General features: G+C 48.4%; 1 protein-coding gene across 12 annotated transcripts in view; it reads left to right on the top strand.

The window, feature by feature from the left end:
* Positions 1-26,701, top strand: part of Itpr1 (inositol 1,4,5-trisphosphate receptor type 1) — a 315,448-nt gene that overhangs the window by 140,468 nt on the left and 148,279 nt on the right. For 6 of the 12 annotated variants that reach the window (XM_047534493.1, XM_047534490.1, XM_047534485.1 and 3 more), the window contains 14 exons: positions 840-994; positions 7,658-7,757; positions 8,753-8,913; positions 9,440-9,581; positions 12,285-12,443; positions 15,093-15,265; positions 16,320-16,439; positions 17,498-17,695; positions 20,010-20,261; positions 20,886-21,027; positions 21,727-21,880; positions 22,982-23,169; positions 25,370-25,508; positions 26,065-26,119. In XM_047534493.1, the coding sequence (XP_047390449.1) occupies positions 840-994; positions 7,658-7,757; positions 8,753-8,913; positions 9,440-9,581; positions 12,285-12,443; positions 15,093-15,265; positions 16,320-16,439; positions 17,498-17,695; positions 20,010-20,261; positions 20,886-21,027; positions 21,727-21,880; positions 22,982-23,169; positions 25,370-25,508; positions 26,065-26,119 (2,138 nt within the window). Of the gene's footprint in view, positions 1-839; positions 995-7,657; positions 7,758-8,752; positions 8,914-9,439; positions 9,582-12,284; positions 12,444-15,092; positions 15,266-16,319; positions 16,440-17,497; positions 17,696-20,009; positions 20,262-20,885; positions 21,028-21,726; positions 21,908-22,981; positions 23,170-25,369; positions 25,509-26,064; positions 26,120-26,701 lie in introns of all 12 variants that reach the window. The other 6 variants (XM_047534489.1, XM_047534484.1, XM_047534487.1 and 3 more) reach the window with 1 other exon arrangement.

The raw sequence follows: 26,701 nt of genomic DNA, 5'->3' as shown, positions 1-26,701 counted from the left end.
GAGAAGCAAACTCTGGATGAGGGGAAAGTGGTTCGCCCCGTGACGCAGGTGGATGTTGTCACCTTGCGGGGATGTCAGGCGTTATCACAGTCCCTGCGCCGTCACTGTGCTGAGCGAGCTGCAAAGCTCCCAGAGCAGGGGCCCGTGCTGAGCGCACGCTTTCCCTCTCCTGAGGCACGTGGACCCCGGTTTCCCGGGGAAGCCTTCATCATTGCTCATCAGCCTTCCCTGTTAGGGACCTTCTTCCACCTCGGCCACTTCTCAGTGTACCCAGAAAGGCCCATCCCCCGCACGGCCACCAGCAGTCCCAGAAGTCCTCCCAGTTAATTGCAGATAATTCTCTTTCAGGGCTAGTGACTTCACGTAGTGTATGTTTTGTTGTCGTTAAGCCACACCGGGATCGCGGCTCATGAACCCTTGGATTCCAGCTTTGTTGCGTTTGCTCTCCGGGGAAGTAGCTGCTCTGTGTAGTTGGGAGACAGCTGTCACTGTAGATCCACAGCCGTGAAGAACCAACTCCTCAGAGTGCATCCCTGTCCCCCAGCTGCTGCAGGGGGACAGCCCTCTGAGGGTCTTTCCCTCCCATGGCTCTTTCCACGGAGGTGACGGGTCTCCCACTTGGCGTAAACGTCTCTTTTGCACCGTGATGAGGTAGAGAGCCAACGTTCTCGGCTCAGGTGGCCGATGATCACCTTTTAGGACTGCTCTGAACCGGGTCCTCCTGCCAGCTGCCGCCGCCGTCCACTGTTGTCTCTCCTGCTCCTGTGGACCCAGGAGTGGCCGTGGTGAGTGAGGGCTTCGGCCTGTGCAAGTCTTGACCGGGTGACTTTGACCCGCAGGTGGACCCCGATCAGGACGCCTCTCGAAGCAGGTTGCGGAACGCCCAGGAGAAGATGGTCTACTCCCTGGTCTCCGTGCCCGAAGGCAATGACATCTCCTCCATTTTTGAACTTGACCCCACCACACTGCGTGGAGGTGACAGTCTTGTCCCAAGGTATGATTTAAAAATCGCTTATCCCAAGAGTATCAGGACTGGTCAAGGCAACCTGACTGCTTTAGTCAGCTTTTCTGCTGTGACTAAATGATCTGACCAGAACAGTTACAGAGGAGGAAAGGTTTATTTGAGGGCTCAGGTTTCAGAGGTCTTAGTCCATAGAAGGCTGGCTTTATTCCTCAGGGCTCCAGGATGAGGCTGAATATCATGGTGGAAGAGCGTGGCAGAGGGAAGCAGCTCACATCATCAGGAAGCAGAGAGAGAGAGAGAGAGAGAGAGAGAGACTCCACTCTCCTGATACAAAACATGTACCCCAAAGCCACACCCCATTCCCACCTCCTCCAGCCACACCGACCACTTCAGTTAATCCCATCAGGGATTAATTCACTGATTGGGTTAAGACTCTCTCAACCCAGTCATTTCTCCTCCGAACCTTCCTGCATTGTCTCCCATGTGAGCTTTTAGGGGACACCTCACCTCCACACCATAACACTGGTCATGTTTCTTGGAATTCAAATCTGTGTGACCTTTTCTTTAAGCCTTTCTAAAGGATTTGTGGGAGCATTTGGACTGGCCACCCACCATGGCATCCGATTTTCTAATGGTCAGCCGTGGTAAGTTCTCGACGGTTGGCTAAGTTTCCATCTGTAGGCAGATGAGCCGGACCTTAAGCCTAAGCAGCTCATTTTTGCCCTGTGTTCCTTTCTCCCTCCTTCCCCAAACCTGGGCCACCTCCTGGTCAATTGAATAAAAACTTGAAATTTTTTGAAAACGAACTACTAAAATTCAATGTGTGTGCCCCAAGTTTTATTCAAAGTAGTGAGAAGGTAGATCGGCATTCTTTGATTCTTTCGTTCAATTTAACTCTTGGCTTTCATTCAATTTAACTCTTGACTTCGTTGCCTAGGAATGCATTTTTTTATTATGTATCTTATTGGTGCATTTTAGCTATGCATAATAGCGGGGCTCGTTGTGACATATTCATACTTGTACATAACATAAGTTATTCCATTTTCTTCCTGAATGCTCCCCCTTTCTTCTCCCCACCCTTCCCCCTTCTTCTCATCTGCTGGTCTCCCTCCTAGTTATTTGTTTTTAATTGGTGCATTAAATTACACATGAAGTGGGATTCATTATGATACAGTCATACATGCACATGGCGTAGTTTGGTGAGAATGTATTTTAAATAACTGGACTATAGATGGGACAAAAGCTTATTCTTTTTTTTTTTTTTTTTTTTTTTTTTGTGGTGCTGGGGATTGAACCCAGAGCCTTGTGCATGTGAGGCAAGCACTCTACCAACTGAGCTATATCCCCAGCCCCACAAAAGCTTATTCTGTTTTTTTTTTTTAATTGTAGATGGACACAATACCTTTATTTTATTTATTTTTATGTGGTGCTGAGGATGGAACCCAGGGCCTCACGTGTGCTAGGCAAGCACTCCACCACTGAGCCTCAACCCCAGCTCCCACAAAAGCTTATTCTTCAGTCGAGCATCAGTGTTATTACTGATAGCTGACAGTTATTGAGCACCAACTGTGTGCCAGGCACAATGCTGAGTAGGTACTTATATCATTTTATCACTGCAAGAAGTTCTGCCCGATAGGCATTATCATCCACACTTCATAAAGACTCTGAGCTCAGGGCTGAAGCAACTTGTCCGGAGTCGGAGAGTCTCAGCAGAACCCAGAACCTGACGTGTCTGTGGCAGGGTCGTTGGGGCAGCCCCTGCAAGTCTGGTGGGTGGAACGTCCTGGTGTGGTGTTTCCTTACTCAGGGATGGAGCTGCAGCTCTCCCACCCCGCGAAGCTAGCTGCCCCAGCTTGGACGGCGTTGGGTTTCGGGGAGCCTGTCTTGTGCTGATGCTCTTGCTGTAGTCCTCCCGGAGAGGTCAAGGCATGAAGGCCTGCCTTGGCCATTCAGCCCTGCTTCACAGTTCTTCAGCCGCACTGGGCTGTTAACCCCTTGGATCTGAGGAGGCCAGGGGTCTTCTCCCAGGAAATCCCTGGCGTGCGCACAGCTCTGCATTCCCCAGTTCAGTTGCCTTAAAAAAAAAAAACAAAAAACCCTTGCCACGAGATAACGCACGTTGCATATCATTCACGTACATAAAGCGCTCCGTTCAGTATTTAGTAGAGGAGTGGAGCTGGGCAGCCATTGCTGATGTCAGTTTTGGAGAATTTTCGTCAACGCCCAAAGGAAGCAGCACACCCAGAAGTGTTCTCTCTCACATCCCCAACCCCGTCCCCAGCCACCGATGGTTCTATCTCTGTCTCTCTGGATGGGCCCGTTCTGGCCCTATAAACGGAATCACCCGTCACGTGGTCTTTCGTGCGTGGCTTCTTTCACTTAGCATTGCTTTCAGCATTCTTCCACGTTATAGCATATATCAGCACTTCATTTTATCACTAAATAACCTTCATTGTGTAGATGAGACTGCATTTTATTTATCCACTTATTAGCATCTGAGTTGTCTCCACCTGTGGCGAATGTGCTCCTGTCAACATTTCTGTGCTGACATTTTTGTGGACCTCTGTTTTGGTCCTTGTGAGTCTATACCGAGGGAGTGGAGCTGCTGCGTCATGGGGTAGCTGGTGTTTGACCTCGTGAGGAGCTACTGGGTCCTTCTTGAAGTCCATGTCTCATTTTACATTCCTACGGGCATACGTGAGGGTTCCAGCTCCTCTGTTCCCTCCAACGCTCAGCGTTACCTTTTTATATCTGAGCTCTCCTAATTAGTGCGTCATAGCTCATGGTGGGTTTGATTCGTATTTCTCTGGTGGTTGATGATGTCTGTCATCTTTTCATGTGTTTGGCCACTGGTCTAGCTTTGAAGAAATATGTGTTCAGATCCTCTGCTGTTTTTGGATATTTCACAACTGTGAGTCCTTTGTCTTTGTTATTGAGTTATAAACATTTTTCATTCTAGGTGCAAACACCTCATAGGATAAACAATGCACAAATATTTTTTCCCATTTTGTCTCTTCATGTCCTTGATGAGCAAGAGTTATGAATTTTGTGGAAGTTCAATTTATCTTCTTTTTAATCCAAGCTCTCAAAATTTATGGGAGCGTTTTCTTCTAACAGTTTCGCAGTTTTCATTCTTTGCACTTAAGTCTTTGATTCATTTTGAGATATTTTAAAGTGTCTTAGATGTAGGGCATATTGCTTTTTAAAAGCTTCCTTTCACCAGGCGCACGCCTATAATCACAGCATTTCAGGAGACTGAGGTAGGAGGATCTCAAGTTAAAGCCAACCTCAGCAACTTAGTGAGACCCTAAGCAACTCAGCAAGACCCTGTCTCTAATAAAATACAAAAAGGGGCTGGGGATGTGGCCTGGTAGTTAAGTGTTCAATTCCAGGTACCAAAAAAAAAAAGCTTTTCTTTTCTCATTGGTGGTCTCCTTGTTATATCTGGATGGGTACCAGTCTGGAGAGCCCATCTACATTTCAGTTTAAGTGATTTTCTACATGTATCTTCAGTTCTGCAAGTTCTTTAAAGAATTTTTCTTAGGCTCTCAGAAGACAGAGGATAGACATTTTTATTTTATGCTAAATGTTGAAGTTTGTGAGGGTAGAGAAGAACAGGAGGGTGTGATTGGAATTTGCACATTGTTCCATGGGAACCTTCTTCACGGGTTCCCTTGGCCCAGGCAGTGGGGAACTGGTTGGCCTTGTTCCCCCCCGGACTGGAAATCCCCAGACAGGGAACGCTCAACTGTCTGGGTCAGCTGATTGAGCAGCCTTGGCTGATTGGAGTCCCAGCCTCTATTCCCTCCATTCATTTCTGTCTGTTGGCTGACTTTCTTTGTGGGCAGGTGTCCTTAGGCTGATCCTAGACTCAGAAGCCAAGGAAGGCTCGTGTTTAGCCCTGAGGGGTGACAGGGGAGTGTCTGGCTCGGTCTACTGGCCTGTTCACCTACGGTCTTGGACTAGATCTTTGCTTTTTAAATCTTTTTCTTCATTCTTGCCCTTGGCCTCCTATTTCAGGGTCAGAAGCGAACAGGGCTTCTTATTCATAGATTCCAAGGAAGACGTTAGGAGTAACATATTCCTTTCTCTCCATCTTAAATTTGTGCTAAATTTTGCTTGAGGTTCTGAAAGGCTCAGGTTAGATGCATGAATGTGTGCGAGCTGTTACCAGCAAGAGCATTTAGGTGGTAGTCACAGGTTAAAAGAATCACCAAAGTGAGAGAGTTAGTGGTCAACCCTGGATATATTAAGCAAGATAATAGAATTACAGTATGCATAAATTAGACGCATTAATGACTCTTAAGAGGGTATCAGCTTGGGCTTTTTTTGTCCTGGTTCTCTTTCGTGGTTTTTGAGTTAAGGCCTGGGAATGGGATTTTATAGGAATTGAGAGAATGCCCTTTGTGTCTTAAATGAAATTTGATCTAGAACTCTATAGAATGTAATCAGCAAAAAGCTAGCTTAGCTTTTTTTTTTTTTTTTTGCCATAGAAAATAAAGAAAATGAATCCAAGTCACTCAGAATAAAAAAATGCAAATCTCTTTGATAAATATCTTGTTCCCATTGTTGAATTTATATTCATGCTCATCAGAGTAAATGCCACCCGATTGTCCTGGCCTGACTTGCAGGGTTCGGGCCAGCTCTGATGACAGGCAGAGGTGTGTGTCTGGTTATTTGCTCCCTCGTCCCTGTCCCCGGAATGTAGCATGTCATTGTTCTGAGCTCCGCTGAGTCTAAATGATTTCCAGTCTCCCTTCTCTGCCCGTGTCCCACCAGTGTGTAAAGCTCCACCCAAGTTTTCTGTAACAGAAACTTGCATGGTTGTCTGGGTCCTCTCAGGGCCTTTGATTGTCCAGTCCTGCAACTTCTATACTCTCTTGGTGTGGGTTCATCTTGTCTCCCTAATGGGATGATGACAGGCACTGCAAGATCTGTCCTTATTTCTACTCCTTCTTCAGAAGAAAAGCATGGTGAACATGCTTCATGCCACTGTAGAAATAACAACAACAAGTTTTGTAAACCCTGTGGAGAACAGAGAAGCAAGTAAAAATTATGTACAATTCCACCATTCAGAACCGATGTCCTAAAATTTTGGTTTAGGTAGTTTTAGACGGGTTCCTGGGCACACAGAGATGACTATGTGACTTAAATAAGCTATTTTTAACTCTTTTTGTGGGGGACTAGGAGTTGAACCCAGGAGTGCTCTACCACTGAGCTACACCTCCACCCATTTTTGTTTTTTATTTTGAGACATGGTCTTGCTAAGTTGCTAAGGTTGGCCTCCAACTTGGAATCCTCCTGCCTCAGCCTCCAAATCACTGGGATTTCAGGTATATACCACCGCACCCAGCAGTTTTAATGTTTTTTAAACAAATAATATGTTTTGCACATGTTTCCAAGTAAATGCTCATCGATGGTCATCACTTTAAGTAACTATGTAGTATTCTTTTGTCTGTACTATAATTAAATCCTCCTTTACTGTGGCATTAGATTGTTTATAGACTTTTGCTATTATACATAATGCTTTGTTGAACATCTTTGTGCCACATTTTGCACCTGAGCTATTATCTCTTAAGGGAAAAATACAAAATTGGGATTGTCAGATGAAAGGACAGGTACATATTATATGTTACACAAAGAGCCAGGCTGCTTTCCACAGTTTTACTTGATCACACTCTCACCAGCTCACCCACAGTGCCCAGGAATGGGGTGTAGCTCAGGGATAGAGCTCATGCCTTTTAGCATGTGTGAGGCCCTGCCCCCCCGTCCCCCGCACCAAACAAAAGCAATGTACACGAGAACTTACTTCCTGAAGCTCTTTTTGATACTGACTTTAAAGTCTTTTTAATGTGATGGAATAAAATGGTATGCTCTTTAATTTGTGAAAATTATATACTGCGAAGGCTTAATGTAGAACTACCATGTTTATCATTTCTAGTTCACTTTTAAATTACTGGTTTGTGTCCTTACCCCGTTTATGTTACCACTGTTCAGGTTTTGCTTGGTGATTCATAGCAATTCTTTATACGTGTGGATTGATTACCTTTCTGTGTTATGTTGTTTCCCTAGGCTGTTATCTTTGAACTTTGTTCAAAACACACATGTGCACGCACACACACACACACACACACACACACACACACACACAATCTTCTACAGAAGATACAAAATGTATGTAATAAAATCTATCCCTCTTTTATAAAAGTGAAATCCTGTATTGTATTACATACTTCAGAAAACTTTTCCTTCCACAAGATTAGCAAATATTATTCATGATTTTCTTCTAGGAATTTTATGCTTTCATTTCTTTCTTTATGGGCGTATATGGAAATCTCAGTTACTGCTTTATTACCTCTTATGACAAGCACTGATCCATCCTAAGTAAGAACTTCTTGTTGCTCTGTTTCATGTTCCATCTGTACTGAGATGTTTATTCACAAGGTACGCTCTTCCATTTAGAAACAGAGACGGTTACAGTAATCTTTGAGCCATTATGAATTATTTTCTCTTGTAAGTGTATCACGGTGTGACTTGGACCAGAACAAGTGGCTCCTGAGTACATGTCGTGTGGTGTAGGCAGTGGAGAACCGTCTTGGTGTCCCTTCTGTTTCCGTGGAATGTATTCTAGACCCAGGGCTCTGGAGTAACCCTAATATTCTTGTCCCCAAACCCTTCTCTTTTCCCCTTTAGGAACTCCTATGTCCGGCTCAGACACCTGTGCACAAATACCTGGGTTCACAGCACAAACATTCCCATTGACAAGGAGGAGGAAAAACCCGTGATGCTGAAGGTCAGTCCAGCGCTCGCTCCCTTCCCTCAGCCTCAGGCTCCCTCCTGAAAGGGCTCCTTTGAGCACAGGAAATAGGGAGCTAGGAAGTCGGTTTCTTTCATTCTTTCTTTCTTTCTTTTTTTTTAAGCTTTGACAAAAGCGTGGTTATAGCCAAACTTGAAAGTGATGAAAGGATTTTCTCCAAAGGAGCTGGGTGAAGCAAAGTCAGGGCTTTTGCAATCTGCCATGGCCTCCTCCCTAGCAGTTGAGCGCTTGTCTGTATTGCGTGTCTGTCTGAAGGGTAATTTTGGCCAGGGGAATATTTGCCTGTGGCTTGAGGTACCTCAAGTATCCAGTTAATTTCCCCCAATATTTTCCATTTCTTTATTTCTCTATGTATTTAAGTTAATTCTTTTGCTTCTTGAAACCTCTCTGGGTATCTTTTTCCCTTTCCCCTCCTCTCCTACCCCATAGTCTCCAGGCTCATACAGCATAAATACACACCCAGAACTTTCCTTTTAAAAATGAAAGGATAGTCTTACATAACTTTTCTTTTTTTTTATTGTGGTGATGGAAAAGGTGACTGGATGTTTCTTTTCTTCTATTTTTTTGAGTCTTTTCAGGCGTATAGAAAAGTGGAAAGTTTGGTACCATGTCTGTCGTCATGGTGCTCTGTACGTGGTATTAATAATTACCATTTTCTGTACTCTCTTTTTCTGTAATAATAAACATTTTTCTTAACTTACAAGAATCTCATATGCTTCCTTTGACAAGGGAAGCTGTAATGTAATAATAGTGCCCCTTTCCTACCTGACTGGTCCCTACGATACCAGCTTCTAGATACAAAAACTATGAACCATCTGCAGTACATCCGTCAGGAGGTTCTCCTCTCTGGTTGATTTGAACTCCGCAGTAGCTCTGAGTTGTTTGGATCGCCCAGTATCTGCTAGATAGATGACTCAGTGCCTTAGCTTCTCGATCCCAGATGATCCTACAAAGACCACCTTGAATTTCAGATTGGCACCTCTCCCGTCAAGGAGGACAAGGAGGCCTTTGCCATCGTTCCAGTTTCTCCTGCTGAAGTTCGGGACCTGGACTTCGCCAACGACGCCAGCAAGGTGCTGGGCTCCATCGCTGGGAAGCTGGAGAAGGGTACCATCACCCAGAATGAGCGAAGGTGAGGGCCCCCTGCGTGTGCTCGCTCTGCCGTCCTCACCCGCTGTGGACTCCACAAGTCCCCTAGGGAGTGAGAAGATGGTGGCTTCACACAGCCATGTCTGAGGGTGGCAGCTCTGTGCATCCTGGGGGCTGCAATCTGTGATTCCCAGGAAGAGGTCGTTTCACATCCGGTTTCTGGAGTGCGTCCACAGTTGTGAAGAGCTCCCTCCTCCTGCTCTTTCTCCCCCGATCTCTCTCTAACTCGCTCCTGGGATTACTTTACTAAGCGTCAGGGGTTGCGCTGGCTTGGAGATCAACCCTGATGTCTAACGTTTTGTGAAGGTGGTCATCTTTTTGTGGAACACACTCCTGGTTTAAGTTTCATTCTTTCTACTAAGTCATCTTGGCTGTGGATTTTAAGGAAGCTGGAAAGGATGGGTTCTCTCCTGTATAAGTGGTTCAGTAAGCCCAAAGAGAAGGCCCAGGAGAAGGTTCCAGCCTGTTAGAGGGTGAACACTGTCTCTCCTGGCCTCTCTCCTCCTAAGGTCCGTAACCAAGCTGCTGGAGGACTTGGTCTACTTTGTCACTGGTGGAACCAACTCTGGCCAAGATGTGCTCGAAGTGGTCTTCTCCAAGCCCAACAGAGAACGGCAGAAGCTGATGAGAGAACAGAATATTCTGAAGCAGGTGGGTGAGATGTGGTGCACTGGGGGTTAATGGTGTGAGAAATCCATAAGATCACACGGCTCTCAGAGAGGAATGTGGGAGATTCCCACCTGGAAGTCTTGACAGCGGGTATTTTTTCCCCCTTTTTTGGGTATATTTATTTCATTTCTTTGAAATATATAACTAGCCGGGCACGGTGGCACACTCCCATAATCCCAGCAAGCTCTGGAGGCTGAAGCAGGAGGAGCATAAATCTCAAGCCAGCCTCAGCAATTTAGTGAGGCCCTAAGCAACTCAGTGAGACCCTGTCTCAAAATAAACAATAAAAAGCGCCGGGGATGTGACTCGGTGGTTGAGCGCCCCAGGTTCAGTCCCTGGTAGGAGGTTTATGTAAGTAGAGGTGGGGTAGGTGGATCATACGGTACACCTGTTTTAGTTTCTAAGGCCCCTCCTTACTGCGCTCCATCATGCACATACTAATTTACATTCTCTTCATCAGTCTAAGAGGTATTTTTTTTCATATCCTTGATAGCAGTTTTCGTTTGGTTTGGCTTTTTGATTTTTAACACATTGTAGTTACACATGACGGTGGGGTTCACCTTGATGTCTTCATAAGTGCATATCCCAGAGTTTTCCCCATGTCAGTCCCAGCAGTACCCACTCCCCTCTCCTTCTCCCTCCTCCTGACCCCCTTCCTCTACTCTGTTGGGCTTCCTTTTTATTGACTGACTGATTTTTAATGGGTGCAGGATGGTTATACTTAAAATTGGAATGTACCGTGATCTCTTCATACATGCACATAGCATAATTTTTAAAATGGATTTTTACTTTCCAGAGCAGTTTGAATAAGTTCACATCAAAATCAATGGCAGGTACAGAGAGTTCTGTGTCCCCTCTCTCTAGCCCCCTGTCACCTTCCTGCACCAGCGTGGAATATCTGCAGGGATCAGGGAGCTGGCATTTGTAAATCGTCATCCCCGCCATCTGTGGCTCAGCATTAGGGTCTGTCTTGGTGCTGTGCCTTGAATTTTTTATTTTATTTTTTGCTTTTTTTTTTTTTTGTGGGATTGAACCAGTGGTGCTTAACCACCGAGCCACACCCCCAGCCCTTTTTTGCATTTTATTTAGAGACAGGGTCTCACTGAGTTGCTGAGGGCCTTGCTGAGTTGCTGAGGCTGGCTTTGAACTCGCGATCCTCCTGCCTCCGCCTCCCGAGCTGCTGGGATTACACATGTATGCCACTTCGCCCGGCCCTCCTGTGGGTTTTGACGAATTTGCATCCTTATACGTTCCTTATACGTGCATCACAACCGTATCACACAGAATAGTTCCGAGCCCTAAAAGTCCTCTGTGTCCCACCCGTTCATCATTCTCTCCCCCTAGCCCTTGGCAACCGCTAATCTTTTTTTTCGCCCTCCATGGCTGCTGTGACTTGGTCACGTGTCTCTAAGGTTCCTCTGTTTCTTTCCCCAGCGTGACAGCTCAGTTAATTGATCTTGACTCTACTTGTTGCATATCAGTCACGTGAGAGTATACCTGTTAGGAGCCCCAAGGAGAGCTGAGCTGACACCTGTGTGTTCTTCACAAACAATACAGAGTGCAATGTGATGTGGCCTTGAAGTCATGTCTTATGTTTGAGAGAGAAGGAGCATTGGATAAACTCAAAAGGCCTAGCTCGCATCTTACGGGAGCCCCGTAAATCTCCACGGAAGCTTTCCATAGAGCGAGTGGTGGTTTACAGGAAATGCAGAGATGGAGTTATCTGGTATCAACTTAAATATGCTGGTGTAAAGACAGATTTGAGGCAGGAGAGTCCTGAATCCAGGTTAGAGTAAGTATGTAGATGTACCAGTTCTCTAAAGGGCTGGAGATGTGCTTACAGCCTTGGGTGTTGCTGGCTTACAGAGCCAAAAGAAAAATACACGCGTTACAAGTCCCAAAGTTCTCCCTGGGATTTTGGCATTTGGAAGTCCTTTTCTTTTTGCTCTGTAATAGACAAAAATTCATGTTTCAACAAGGATTTTCAGTCCAAGAATAAATTATATCCAGCTGTTCCGAGTGTTGAGTAGACAAATTGGACATCTGGCTTGTTGCCCTTGCTCACTTCCACAAGAGCAGTTCGGTTAGGGACGGAGGCAGCGTGAGACCGCATGGCAGGGACTTCCAGCACTCCTTACGTGGGCCACTGTGCTCAGGAGCGTGCAGTGATCTGCTCTGGCCCTCGCGGCACCCTTGCAATGCAGACATAGTTCTCTGCATTTTACTGGTGAGAAAACAGAATTTTACTCTGACTATGATCTGTACTGCTGAGAAGCATCCACCTCGATCAAATCAAGAATAAAGAAAGACGGTACTTATTTTGGTCATATGAAGAGTACAGTCCCGAGGCACCAAAATGAAGCATCTTTGTCAGCGCGCTCTGAGGTTTTACGAGGTGGCAGCTGTTTGTACCGCGAGGGGGTTTATTCATCATGTCACAACAGGAGTTCTGATTGGTGCAGTCAAGGGCGACCTGTCTCATAAGACAGTGGCCAGACAGTCTCGGGAAGCAGGGACAAGGCATCACCAGCAAAGGCTAGCGAACTCCCCAGAAGGGGCAGGTCTCGGGCCGAGGGTGCGCTGGGGTGGAAACGCTCTCCAGTGGGATCCAGGTGCCCGAGGTCGTGTCTCTTCCAGACAGAGGGCTCAGCGATGGCAGGCTTTACTCTTGGTTTTCACATACAGATCTTCAAGCTGCTGCAGGCCCCGTTCACAGACTGTGGGGACGGCCCCATGCTTCGCCTGGAGGAGCTGGGGGACCAGCGGCACGCTCCTTTCAGACACATCTGCCGGCTCTGCTACCGGGTCCTGCGACACTCGCAGCAAGACTACAGGAAGAACCAGGTGGGGGTCCAGGATGGTGGGAGGCGACTGTCCGTTGGCCCCTGAGGTTCCTGTGCTTGGCTCAGCATTTCGGGGGGTCCCGTGTTTATCTATTTAGTGCCCAGAGCGTAGGTCCATTTTCCATTTGCTGTTGGAAAGAATGCACTGATGGTCTGCAAGCCTGGGGAGAGTGTGCATCCCAGCGTCCTTTAGAAAGTCACTGGCGAAAGGTCCCACGGTACCCCGGAAATAGGTCCCACTGTCCATGCCGAAAAACAGAAGAGAAACAAAAAGATACCCCAAATTGCCCTTTCAGTGAGATTTCTGATTTTGAAATTGATAGGCCAGTGATGGCATTTTTGTTACGCATATTCCCCTACGTTTCAGTGGTAAAGCGATGCTGTATGTTTCTGTTAAAAAGACAGTAGACTCTTTCCTTCCTACTGCCTTCTGGATTCTGTATCTCTGTTAAAAACTTTTCTTTGGACTGGAGATTTAGCTCAGTTGGTAGAGCGCTTGCCTCGCATGCACAAGACCCTGGGTTCAATCCCCAGCACCACCAAACCCCCCCCCCAAAAAAACCCTTATTTTGGTTCCAGCTCATGTTTTGGGGTATTCTAGGCCATTAACTGTAACTACATATATGTACACATTCAACACAATATATTCTCCCCATGAGATAACGGGGCGACCTCTTGGAGGGGCATTCCAAACAACACTGGGATCCAAGGAAACTGGGAACTCTGTTGCCACATACTGGTTCTGACCCAGGGGTAATCCTGTGCCCCAAGGAGCGTCTGGCAATTCCTGGAGACACTTCTGAGAGGTACAGCTTGGGAGTGTTACTAGCACCTAGTTGGTAGAGGTCAGGGATGCTATAAAATACACAGTAATATTCAGGACAGCCCTCCACAAACAGCTCATCTAACCCCAAATGTGAGAATAGTGCTGAGACTAAAGTCTGGTGCAGTGCTGCATGCCTGTCATCCCGGTGACTTGGGAGGCTGAGGCAGGAGGATGGTGAATTTGAGGTCAGCCTCCAAAACTTGGTAAGAACCTGTCTCAAAACTAAACACAAAAAAGAGGGTGTAGCTCAGTGGTAAAGAGCCTTGGGGGTTCATTCCCAGTACCAAAATAATAATAATAGTAATGATAATAATAATACTGAGATTAAGAAGACCTGCTGTATATACAGTACTGTAGATGTATAAGCTCTAGTTTGTTATAATCTTGACTACCATCATTTAATGTTAACTATCTTATGGTACAAAAGTTTTGTTTTTAAGATTTGACTGCCACTCTATCCAATCTTCACATGTCATCTTCTCTTTGTTGTTAGAGGTTTTCATAGTGTTATCATAAAGATAATGTCTGTCTTAAGTCATGCTTCAGAGTACAACCTCGTTAGCTGGCTGTGGTTGCTTTAACTTCCTCAGTATGTATAATAGGTAGAGTGCACCGAAGAGATCTTATTCTGCTCCTCTCTGCGTTCTTTGGAGGAGGATTCAGCAGGCCCTGTATTGTCTGCCAGGACATATTGCTTGTTCGTGAGGAAACCAAACCAGTCCCTCTTGCTACTGCTGGAGTGGATATCTTTCCTTAGTGGCTTATGGATCCTGTGCAAGTTGGCAGAGCTACATCCCTCAAGTCCAGTGAATTCCCAAACATGCACACCCTATTGATTATAGGCTGCAATGTGGCCCGCATCCACCATGCTAATCCTGAACTGCCCCCAAAATGTAAGAATTAATAAAAAAATAAAGCCAGTTTCAAGAGTCACTTGAACTTTGAGCATGCAGACAATCTTTTTTGAGCAGGGAACTATCTTTGAATAAAAATAAGCAACTATTTGCAAGAGGCTTCCTTGAGTCCACAGATATTTCTATGGAATGTGATGTGTGATCCCAAAGAAGGGAGGCCAAAGATGGGTTTATTAATTAATTTATTAATAGGATGTATCCTATTAATATGATTGATTGGCTTAGATATTTCTGACTTTCTTCTACCCATTGATTTTAAAAATGAATTCCTTGCCAGACATGGTTTCATATACCTGAAATCCCAATGACTCAGAAGACTGAGGCAGGAGGATCGCGAGTCCAAGGCCAGCCTCAGCAACTTAGGGAGGCCCTAAGCAACTCAGTGAGACCTATATCAAAATGAAAAAGTAAAAAAGGGATGTGGCTCAGTGGTTAAGGACCCCTGGGTTCAATCCCAGTGTAATTATTATTATTATTTCTCCTCCCCCCAAAATGAAAGCAGAATGTGGTAATACTGTTCCAAATGTCCAGAGAGGCTTTGTCTGTATTAATGCAATAGTGCAGAGAGGAGAAGGGAACAGATAAGTCCTGTTGAATTAGTACTGAACTCAGAACTGAATAATAACTTTTGACCTTATGGAAAAATAAGTCATTCAATTACCAAAAAAATAAAAAGGGAGACAGACTATATACTGCACATATCCATATATAAATAGAAAGGTTTTGCTCAATGACATCTGTGGGGCAGGTTTAGTAAAGGACACCGGCTGTTGCCCCAGGGCAGAGAGTTGGTCAGGTGGCCTGGGAGCTGCCTGCTGAGCGTCTCATCTGGGGGTGTCGCTGCTTGCCTGTCGTACGGGCACCTCACTGTCGATCTCTCCTGCTGACCTGTCCTTTCTGCCCCTCACAGGAGTATATAGCCAAGCAGTTCGGCTTCATGCAGAAGCAGATCGGCTACGACGTGTTGGCCGAAGACACCATTACTGCCCTGCTCCACAATAATCGGAAACTCCTGGAAAAGCACATCACCGCGGCCGAGATCGACACGTTCGTCAGTCTGGTGCGAAAGAACAGGGAGCCCAGGTGAGGCGCCGGGGGCGAGGTGGATGGAAAGGTGTCTGTGCCTCTCAGGTGCGGGACGGCGCTCTGACCGGGCTTGCTCTGCTTGGGGCTTCTGGTGGCAGGATTTAATTAGGCAGGTCTCAAGTGGCTGTTGATGATTGGCAGGGACGCAGCCGTGGATGAGATGCCAGGTGGGATCCGAGCTCTCACCTTTCCCCACTGGGCGACCTTGACTTTCCTCCTGAGTTTTAATTCCCTCACCTGCTCAACAGGTAGTGAGGAAAATCAGACAGGAATAGCTTAGCATGTGACGGATGCGTAGCGAGCGTTAAGTACTGTGGGCAGAGCACCCCCCACGATGGCATCAGCAAGTCTTTTGCAGACGTGGCCGTTGCCGGGGTGTTTTATCATACGCTAGTGAGTTCTGCCGACTTTGTGTCCCTCACACAGATCTGTCCCCTTCTCTTCATCCCCGTTCCATGTGAGTAAGAGCCACGCTGTGGCAGCCAAGGGGACAGCAGATCCCAGCATGGGTGTTACAGGTGCCCACACTGGAGAGCTGATGGGGGTTGCTGTACAACATGACCGTGCCAACCTGTGTCTCACAGCCTGCTCGTGGGCCAGGAGGTGAGCCCAGGGGACACGTCACGCACCCTCGGGACAGAGCTCTGAAATTACATCGCCTTTTTCTATAGATGAGAAAGTGGAAGTATAATGTTAAGTGATGTCTCCATTAACGGTCTGTACCAGCCAGTGAGTCAGCACCCAGGGCGGTCAAGCGTCAGAGCCTGGCCCTGACCACTCTGCTGCTCCGGGTCTCCGCCACCTCTTCCTGACGCACACGCTCTCTCTGTCCTCTCCTCCCCCTCCTGCTGGTAGCCTTGTCAGCTCTTCACTGGCCACAGTCACTGCCTTCTTTCCTCTTTGACTCCTTCCTGCGTTCACTCTTCTCTCTGACGCCTGGGGTCCCGGTGGTGCTGTGGTCCCGGGCACCACGCCCTCCGTGGGGGACCTGCCCCTGGAGGAGGATTCAGACTCTGCTGTCTCTCCATTTGAGTTTCCTGTCTCTGGCCAGGTTCTTAGATTACCTCTCTGACCTCTGCGTGTCCATGAATAAGTCCATTCCGGTGACCCAGGAGCTGATTTGCAAAGCTGTGCTGAACCCCACCAACGCCGACATCCTGATTGAGACCAAGTGAGTTGGGGGGCGGGGTTTAGGGTCAAGGGGAGGAAGGGGTTTGGAGGGAGCTGGGAGGCCCGGGGGGGTTGCGCCCCTCCATTTCTGTGCATTCTGCGGCTCTTGCCTGGGGGGCGGTTGAGTCTGTATTTGCTTAAATGTCTGGAAGCTCACCAGGGCGCACTGGACGCTCGCCTAGTTTAATTTTAAGAGGTGAAAATTCTTGAACTGGGATGATCAATTAAAAATTTTAAAGGCTGTCATTAATGTTCATTGTAAACATGAAATCAGTTTTGGGAAGAGTTTTAAATGATCACTGTTCACAAAGTGTTCACAAAGTCCATAGATATTCAGGTTAGGGTGGTCGTCAGTCTTTAGGAAAGAAGCAGGTTTTTGTTGTTGTTTTTCTTTTTCCTACATTTTAAGAAGCAGTTTTCCTGTTAAGTATAAATGCAACAATGTGGAGAGTCTTTTACTGATTGATTGATTGTCCCAGGGATTGAACTCAGGCGTTTAACCACTGAGCTACATCCTCAGCGTATCTCCCATTTTTTAAAATTTCAAGACAGGGTCTTGCTAAGTGACGTACTTGCTCAGGCAACTTAGTGAGGCCTCCTGTCTCAGCCTCCTGAGTCACTGACTGGGATTACAGGCATGTGCCACCATGCCCAGCGTGGGTGGTCTTAAAAATTGTGTTTTTTGTTTCTTATGCACAACTTAACAAAGGGCTTAGCGCAAAGTTTTTCAGCGTCAACGTTTTGACCTGGGGCGGGATAATTCTTTGTTGGGGGGAATTTCCAGCGTGCTTTAGGACGCTGAGCGGGGCGGTCCTGGCTTCTACCCATTAGATGCCAGGAGAGCCCCTCTCTTCCGGTTGCGACAACCCAAATGGTCTCCAGCTATTTCCAGGCACCCACTGAGGAGCAGAGTCACCTCCTTAAGAAAAAAGCAGAGGCTCTGCTGCAGGAGGCTGCGCCATCGGGAGAGTAAAAGACAAAGCTGCTTCGTGCGTGCAGCGGGGAGCTGGGTTCCAAAGGACTCCAGAAGTGACACTTGTCCCTTCTCCCCGTCCGTAGGCTGGTTCTCTCCCGTTTTGAATTCGAGGGCCTCTCCTCCTCCGGGGAGAACGCTCTGGAGGCAGGGGAAGACGAGGAGGAGGTGTGGCTCTTCTGGAGGGACAGCAGCAAAGAGATCCGCAGTAAGAGCGTCAGGGAGTTGGCACAGGATGCCAAGGAAGGACAGAAGGAAGACCGCGACGTCCTCAGCTACTACAGGTGCGAGGGAGACGCGGGGTCTCAGCTTGGGCCCCCGGGCTGGCGGCTAGGAATATGCTGCCTACTTGGTGGTTGCTCCAGGGACCCAGCAGAAGGACAGAGGTGGTGTTTTTCAATTTGGGAGGATAAACTGGGCACGGTGGCACCCGCCTGTAATCCCAGAGGCTCTGGAGGCTGAGGCAGGAGGATGGAGAGTTCAAAGCCAGCCTCAGCAGCTTAAGCAAGGCTCTAAGCAACTCAGTGACACCCTGTCTCTAAAATAAAACACACTAAGAGCTGGGGATGTGGCTCGGTGGTTAAGCACCCCTGGGTTCAATCCCTGGTACCAAAAGGAAAAAAAAAAAAATCAATCTGGGGACATGTGAACTCACGGATACGTAACCCATAGATAGCTGGGTGTGCCGGGTCGCACGTAGGAGAAAGGCGTGCGAGGCCCGTCCTCACCATTTGTCCTCCATCGGCACAGCCTGCCTGTCGCGGTAGTTAAGAGTCAGGCTGTGGGTTCAGATCCTGACCTGTTTTCTGCCTGGTTTTCTGACATTGGTCAAGTTTGACTTCATGCTCCAGTTGAATAGTGGCGATCGTACCCATCTTCTGGAACTAGTGTGGCCAGACCTAGAAAGTGTCCCTGCGCTTATGCACACGTATCTGCATTACCGTATCTATTCATACACGTCTGTGCAAGTAGATAGTGAAAACCATGAGTTTATGCTAACACAGGGAGAGCCTTCCCACCCCAGAATCTGAAAGTGAAATCAGAAACTTGTCAGACCCTGACCCGACACTCGAAAGGCGTCAGATTTCGGAGCACCTCAGACTTTCAGATCAGGGATGCTCTTTTTTTTTTAATATGTATGTATTTAGATGTTGATAGACCTTTATTTTATTCATTCATTTATATGTGGTGCTGAGGATCTAACCCAGTGCCTCACACGTGCCAGGCAAGCGCTCTACCACTGAGCCACAACCCCATTCCTAGATCAGGGATGCTCCTAACGGTCAAGTCTGTGCAAGTATTCCCAAGTCTGGAAAACTCTGACATCCAAAACTTTGCTCCTGAGCATTTCCAATAAGGGATACTCAACCTTTGCTTCCAAATCCATCCAACACCGCGAGGTTTATTCTAGCTGTCGCCCTTCTTGGGTTCTTAACTCCCCCCACCCCGGCTCTGGTCATTGCTGGGATGTTTTCCTGTAGGCACAAGCCCACCGTCCCCAATCTCCACCTCTGCGTCACCTCCAGGGTCCTCCATGGCTCCCTCTGAGGCTTCTAGCCCTGCTGTCTAAAGGGAAAGGAAAGAAAAAGAAGGGCAAGTAACTCAGTAGGTACTTCCAACAGGGAGAGAGGGTCAAGCAGTGCTTGCAGTATCTTTTAATACAATAAATAAAACTTTGCAGTTAAAATGTCTTTTCTTACCTCCTGCAGTCCACTCTCTTCCTTTCCATGTGTACATGATATTCATCCTTTCAATTTCTATTTCATCTGTATCTACCCATAAATCATGTGTTTTTCTCTCATTAAAGTTTTATATAGGGGGCTGGGGTTGTGGCTCAGTGGTGGAGCGCTTGCTAGCACGTGTGAGGCACTGGGTTAGATCCTCAGCACCACATAAAAATAAATATATAAAATAAAGGTATTGTGTCCATCTGCAACTAAAAAAATTTTTAAAAAAAAATAAATAAAATTTTATATAAATTGGTCTGGGGTTGTAGCTCAGTGATGGAGTGCTTGCCTCCCATATGTGAGGCACTGGGTTCGATCCTCAGCACCACATGAAAGTGAATGGGTAAGGTAGAGGTATTATGTCCGCCTACCACTGAAAATAGATATAAAAAATATTGTATATAAATGATACCCTGCACCAAACACCATCCTGAAACTTGCCTTGGTTGTTCAGTATTGTTTCTGAAATGTGTCTGTGTTGAGAGAGGTGGGCAATCTCAGCTGGACCTGAGTGTTCTTCTCTTTTACTAACGTGCCTCTCAGGAGAACTGTCTAAGGCCTAGCCACGTTCTTCCAATTATTTCATAAAACACACCAGGGTAAAATGGAATCGCCTTGTGACGCGATTGCTCCAGCACAGCCGGACACGTGAGAGAGGCGGCTGTCTCCCCTCGCTCTGGTGTAGCATGAACTTTATATTTTTAATACAGAAGCCAGAACTGGGTCTAGAAGAGTCACATGGGGGCCTGGAGGTCAGTTTGGATGACCAGATGTGCCTCCTGTGGAAGCGGGGCGGCCTGGATCCTGCTGTGTCCTGTTCATCCCCAGTGGCTCCTGGAGCGCCAACCTGATGCCCCTTTGCTGTCCTCAGGTATCAGCTGAACCTCTTTGCCAGGATGTGTCTGGACCGCCAGTACCTGGCCATCAACGAAATCTCAGGGCAGCTGGATGTGGACCTCATCCTGCGCTGCATGTCTGACGAGAACCTGCCCTACGACCTGCGGGCCTCCTTCTGCCGCCTCATGCTCCACATGCACGTGGACCGAGACCCCCAGGAGCAAGTCACTCCCGTGAAATATGCCCGCCTCTGGTCGGAGATCCCCTCGGAGATCGCCATTGACGAGTGAGCCTGGCTCCCCCTTCCTGTGGAGACGCCCTCCCTGTAAAACCTCCTATTTATAACGTTCTCTGCAGCCGTAGTAAAGCCTTGCGTGATTTCTGCTGGAATCGTGGAAGAAAGATGAAGTTCTTTTATTTGTCTTTAAGTATAAAATGAAATTCGGTGCCTGGCAAATATTATTGCATTCCTTAAAGCAAGAGATGGCCAGGCACAGTGCCTCACGCCTGTCATCGCAGCAGTTTGGGAGGCCAAGGCAGGAGGATCGTAAGTTCAAGGCCAGCCACAGCAACTTAGCAGATTCTAAGCAACTTAGTGAGACCCTGTGTCTAAAAAAATACAAAATGTGGCTGGGGATGTGGCTCAGTGGCGAAGCACCCCTGAGTTCAATCCTACACATTTGAACATGTGCTGTGTGCCAAGATCAAGGATATTAGCGAGGAAGCTAGAAAACGTATCTCCGTGCTGGGGGGAGGACAGGCAGAGAACAAGGGACGTGACTTGACATGAGCTGAGGAGGAAGAGAGCAGGCAGGGTGCAGGGAGAGAAAGCGTCAGGGACGTTGACCTTGGGGCCGAGCCGCCTGGGCACAGCCTGAGGTTGTGTCCCTCCCGCTCGCCCTCCTTGCAGCTACGACAGCAGCGGAGCGTCCAGAGATGAGATCAAGGAGCGGTTCTCCCAGACCATGGATTTCGTGGAGGAGTACCTGCGGGATGTGGTCTGCCAGAGGTTTCCTTTCTCCGACAAGGAGAAGAACAAGCTGACGTTCGAGGTAACGCGCCCGGTGACCCGTGTGTGTCAGTTTCTTTTTCGGTGGTACTGAACAACGTCTTCATCCTGATAAAAATCAGTGGCGACTTTTTTTATTGCGATGCTCTGATTTTTTTTTTTTTTTGTCATAAAAAAGAACTTCCACTCGGTTTTGTTCCAGAATAAGACACCCGTCCCTTGGCTCAGGAAGGCTCTTAAAAGAAATGACAGGAAGCGCATAGGATCGTGCTGATAGGCCGTGACGTGTGCTCTGTATGAGTGTGAAAACGGTCAGGGAGAAGCACGCTGTGCTTGCGATCTGTCGTGGATGAATCATTGGAGGATTGTTAATCCTTATTACCTTTGACTTAAAACGTCTCTGGGATCACTTCTGCCTTTTAGGGGTTGTATGTCTGAGGATCGCTGTGGTGTTATGTGTGCCCTTGTTGGTGTTTGGCTTGCTCAGTGTTCGCCTGGGACAACTGCACACACTTGGTGATTAGGCCAGTTTTTTTTTTTTTTTAATTAATTAATTAGTCACCCAAGCAGATGAGCAGCTTTGCAGCTTTTGTTTCTCGTTTACTCTTTATCAGAGACTGCAAGGCAAGTACGTGCCTTCCCTTACCCCACGGAAGGTCGAGTCTCTCGTTTATTAACTCTAGTGCACATTAGCAGGAGCCGAAGGGTACCGTTTAATGCCATCTCCTTTTCCCCCTGGTAGGTCGTCAACTTAGCCAGGAACCTTATTTACTTTGGTTTCTACAACTTCTCCGACCTCCTGCGGCTGACCAAGATCCTCCTGGCCATCTTAGACTGTGTGCACGTGACGACCATCTTCCCCATCAGCAAGATGGCGAAAGGAGAAGAGAATAAAGGTAACGATGATGTGGAGAAGCTGAAGAGTGAGTATCTGACGGTGCCCGGACACCTGAGATGCCCTGCCAGCCTTCCTGTTCCCCGCTCGTCCTGCCTGGCCTGTGACCTCCTGTCCCCTCCTCCTCCTCTGCTCTCAGCTCTTCATCCAGACCATTTTCAAACGTCAGGCAAAGCCAAGGAAGCGCTGCCTGAGCTCCTCACCCTGGAGTCTCATCGTTAGTGTTTCGCTCTCTCTCCTTCGCATTCACCCGTGGGAGTCTGGGATCCATTTGAAAGTTGCCTGGCATTTTGAATGTTTAGTTCTCAAGACACATGTCTTGCCATTCGTTCTTGATGTCCCTTGATGATGATAGTCACTTACGAAACATAATCTAGGCTTGTATCTGTGTCTGTTGCCATTTTGTGAGTAGGGAAGTCTCCCTTTCCATGTTTACTTCTTCCTCTGTTATAGGAAGAAACATAGTGAGCACATAGTATCATTTTTCAACTGTTGCTTCACTGGCTTTCTGTAGCTAGAATAAAGTATTTTGACTCACCTCCTGCTATTTGTTAAGCCCTGTGCTGTGTCATTTTGCATGCATAGTAACGCCGTGTAATTCTGCTGTTGAGCTCTTAGTCTGGTTTAAGGGTCGGGGTGTAGCTGGGTGGTCGAGTGCTTCCTAGCATGCACAAGGTCCTGGCTTCGATTCCCAGCACCGCAAAAAAGAAAGAGAAAAATCCTTCTCATTGATATGTGAGAAAACAGAGATAGTATAATGTACCCGTGATCAAGCAGCTTCCGGGAGCAGTTCCGGGTCTGTGCCTGGTTGACACTGAGATCCACAGTACTTCGCATACTGACAAGCTCATGTGTTACCGATGTATAAAATTTGGCGGGTGAATTTATGTTCTCTACGGGGGCTATGCAGACCCAAGTTCTTTCCACTGCTCTCAGAAGTCTTAAACGTTGGGGTGGGTACCCACCTCTTCAGGTTCCTGGGGTCCCGAGAGTGTATTGGAAGGAGCCAGGGTTAAAGAATTTGTTCAAAGGAACATGCCCCCTTGCCAGGCGCTCAGGCACTCTGGAGACCGTGACCCAGGTCTGTCCTGGCCCTTCCTAGGCAGTAACGTCATGAGGTCCATCCACGGAGTTGGGGAGCTGATGACCCAGGTGGTGCTCCGGGGAGGCGGCTTTTTGCCCATGACCCCCATGGCTGCTGCCCCCGAAGGCAACGTGAAGCAGGCGGAGCCCGAGAAGGAAGACATCATGGTGATGGACACCAAATTGAAGATCATCGAGATCCTCCAGGTATGGGAGGAGGGACGGGAAGGTGCTCACAGGCACCGTTCACCTCTGCCCTCTGCTCTGACGGAGCCCACGGTGTTCCGAGAAGAAAAGGGAGAGACTGTCCCTCGCCCCTCCCTCTCATGCATGAGCCGACGTCTCTTGATTCCTTCGCCACCATCTCCTGCCCCTGCCCAGCATAGCCTTGTCCCTCCGTCCACAGCAGGACTTGCTGGAGTCACCTTGGCTTCCCAAGATCACTGCCTCCCTGTCTCTGCCCGCTCTGTCCCCTTAGCTTGGAACTCCCTGACCCTGCTGCTCCAGGCGCCTGAACTCCCTGCCCTGGGATCCTAATCCAATTGAGGGTTCCACTGACTTTCCTCCTTTCCTTATTCCCTCCCTTTTTCAATCTTTCATTCATTCATTCCTTCAAAAAGCATTTGAGCCCAAACCAATGCCAAGTCCCCTGAAGCACTTGGAAGCCAACAGTGAAACCAAGTTAACTAAATTTCTGCTCCTAAGGAGCTCATCTGGATAGCAAGTGTAGGCATTTATTTAAAAAAGAGATGTTAAAATATAAAGGAGGGTCAGGATGGTTTTGAGGCTTGTGGGGCCCGGCTCCAGGGACAGTGTTTTTGATGGAGTTAACGGAGGAGGCGTCTCCAGTGAGGTGTCGCCATCAGAGACTTGAGGGAAATGAGGAGCTGGCCGTGCAGATATCCAGGAAGAGTCTCAAGACAGAGAGCAAATTCTAAGGTCCTAGAGTGGGGGCAAGTTGGGGACCAGGTCGTGTCTGAGGGCAGATGGAGAGGGTGATCAGGCGGAGGGGATGCACAGAACTCCTGTGGATGTTACAGGTTCAACAGCGATCCACACCCAGTGCCTCTGTGCGCCTGCGCTTTCCCTAGTGTGCCGAGAGCCTTTCCATTCAGGGGATGACCTTGTCCAGGAATGGAGATCATCTCCATGGAGCAGAAAGAGGGAGCACAGGCGGGCGGGGACTTAGAGCTGTAGCGAGACCAAGAGGGTCACAGACCCAGGACAGACCCTCCCCACTGCACGGGGTCTCCCACTTCTGCCTCTGCGAGGTCCGTGCTCTTAGAATTGTTCCCTGTCCTTGTGGACAAGTTCTCCCTCTTTCTATGAAGGTTTCCATGTGCCTGGCAAGCTCGCTACATTGTCACAACTTAAAAAATATTACAAGGGCTGGGGATATAGCTCAGTTGGTAGAGTGCTTGCCTTGCAAGCCCAAGGCCCTGGGTTCAATCCCCAGCACTGCAAAAAAAAAAAAAAAAAAAAAAAAAATTACAGCAATCATGAAATTTTTCTGTTATCAGCAATTGCTCCCTGCCTGTCTTCCCACTTCCCTGTGAGTCTTTAGAGCCAGTTCACCCCCAGGAGTTAAGTGTGTTCGCTCCCTCTGCCAGCAGCCTGGGTACCCTGTAACCCATTCACGTTGATACCTAGAAGTTCCCGTCCTAGTGAGTTTGGAGGCTCTGGGAAGATACCAAGTGGGATGTTCAGCAGTCATTTTGGAAACTGAGACAGGAAGTCAGGAGGCAGGCCAAACATCTGGGAGAGGTGACAGCCCTGGGGTTGGGTCGGGTTGCCAAGAGGGCAATGCAGAAACAAAGACAGAGCGGAAGGAAGGACGTGGGCCCCTTCAGCAGCGCCAGCTGGCCGATCTTTCTTTTGGATTCGAGCAGCCATCCTGGGAAAAGTGACTCTGCTGGAGTGAGGGGTGAGGGAACATAGGAAGTCGAAGAAGAGGGAGCCCGGGGGTCTGTACCCAAATCGGAGGAAACCACCAGGAGTATGTTGAAAATGTAAACCCAGCTGCTACTCAGTAGCAGAAACAAAACTCTGAAATCGGCCAGCTTGAGTCTGCCTTAGGCCCAGGGTTGGCATTCAGCACTCGCTGAGAAGAAGTCGTGCATCAGGGACGGAGCAGGGAGAGGGGGACGCAGCCGTCCAGTTGGCCAGTGAGGGGCCAGGATGCTGGAGCTCACTGCAGGTTACAGCGCTGTGGGCCTACTTGGCAGGTCCCGTGGAAGTTCTGCTGTGACCACGACTGTGGAAGTCGAAGCCTTTGCCTCACTTAGTGCTTGAGGGAGTTGTCGATGCCGCCGACACCAGGACCTGGCCAAGCGCCCGGGAGTGGCCAGGTGCTGAAGGTGGCGTGTTCTCGTAACCAGTCTCTTTCCGTTTCCGCTTCGATCTCCAGTTTATTTTGAACGTCAGGCTGGACTATCGGATCTCCTGCCTCCTGTGTATATTCAAGCGCGAGTTTGATGAAAGCAATTCCCAGACCTCAGAAACATCCTCTGGAAACAGCAGCCAAGAAGGGCCCAGTAACGTGCCAGGTCAGTGATTCCCGAGCGGGGTTTCGGCTGTAGAGTGGGCCCTGGGAAAACTAGGGATCCGAACGGCATATGCTGGGGAGGAGTGTACAGGTCAGCGTATTGGAAAGGCATGTCGCTGGCGCGGATTCTTCTGGGACAGGAGAATAACGGAAAGAACCCAGATTGGTCTCTGGGCGGATCTTCTTTCCTCCTGTTTGGGGACTTACGGCAGCTGCGATTTCTGGTGTTGTAGTCACCTACAAAGCACCCAGAAAACAATGACAAGACTTCCCAGAAGCGTCAGTGTCGTCTTGAGCAGTTTCACTCAACTTGGAAGTTTTTTCCCTGCCCGGGAAGTAGTAGAGGCTGGTTAGGCAGAAAAAAGTCCCCCTGCGAAGCCCCAAGCTTCCTCGGGCGGGGTCGCCACGTTCCCCTTCAGCGGGAAGCAGAGTGGCAGCAGTGGGCACTGGACAGTGTCGTCGGGGACGCGATTCCGGAAGGTGTGGGGCCAGCCCGGCACCTCTGCCCTGCGTGCCTTTTCACACGGGTGTCTAACGTCCGTTCTCTGACTTTTCAGGGGCTCTCGACTTCGAACACATCGAGGAGCAAGCCGAGGGCATCTTTGGAGGAAGGAAAGTGCACTTTCAGATGCTGGGCTGTGGGGGGGGACCGGGATGCAGAAGGCCGCCCTTCTCCAGCCCCAGAGGCCTTGTCCCCGGCCACATCAGGAGCGGCTTCATCTCTGGGTCTTAGGGAGCTCAGGTCACTGTGAGGCGGCCTGTGTGTGGGCTTCTTGCCCGGGACAGAGAGGGTTTAAGGAGGTATCCCCCCAAGTGCGTATACCACAAGGTTATGTTTAAATGGTGAGAAAACAGAAGCAAAAGACCAAGAGGGACTCAGACGAGAGCGAGCCTCCTCACACCAGGCGCTTGCTCACTGACGGGCTGTGGTGGTAGCACACAGCAGAGAAACAGTCTGTCTTTCCATTGTTCCCCTTGAGTCCCTCCTAAAATACCACGGGACTCGGTTTCCACTGACAACGTGTTGTTGTTGTAAACTCATCCGCCTGCAAGCTAGGAACTGGACATAAGCACCCCATCACGTCGTTCTTGTAAATAAGACGCTTTGGGGGATCATTTGGTGCTGCATAAAATCCTGCTGCAGAAGCCCTCAGGATTAAAACGCTCAGAGTTCCGTGGGTTGGCTGCCAGGGC

The sequence above is a fragment of the Sciurus carolinensis genome, chromosome 19 (assembly GCF_902686445.1).
Source record: "Sciurus carolinensis chromosome 19, mSciCar1.2, whole genome shotgun sequence".
Lineage (NCBI taxonomy): Eukaryota > Metazoa > Chordata > Mammalia > Rodentia > Sciuridae > Sciurus > Sciurus carolinensis.
The sequence above is the reverse complement of the archived record's forward strand: the minus strand, read 5'-3'. Positions and strand labels throughout refer to the sequence as shown.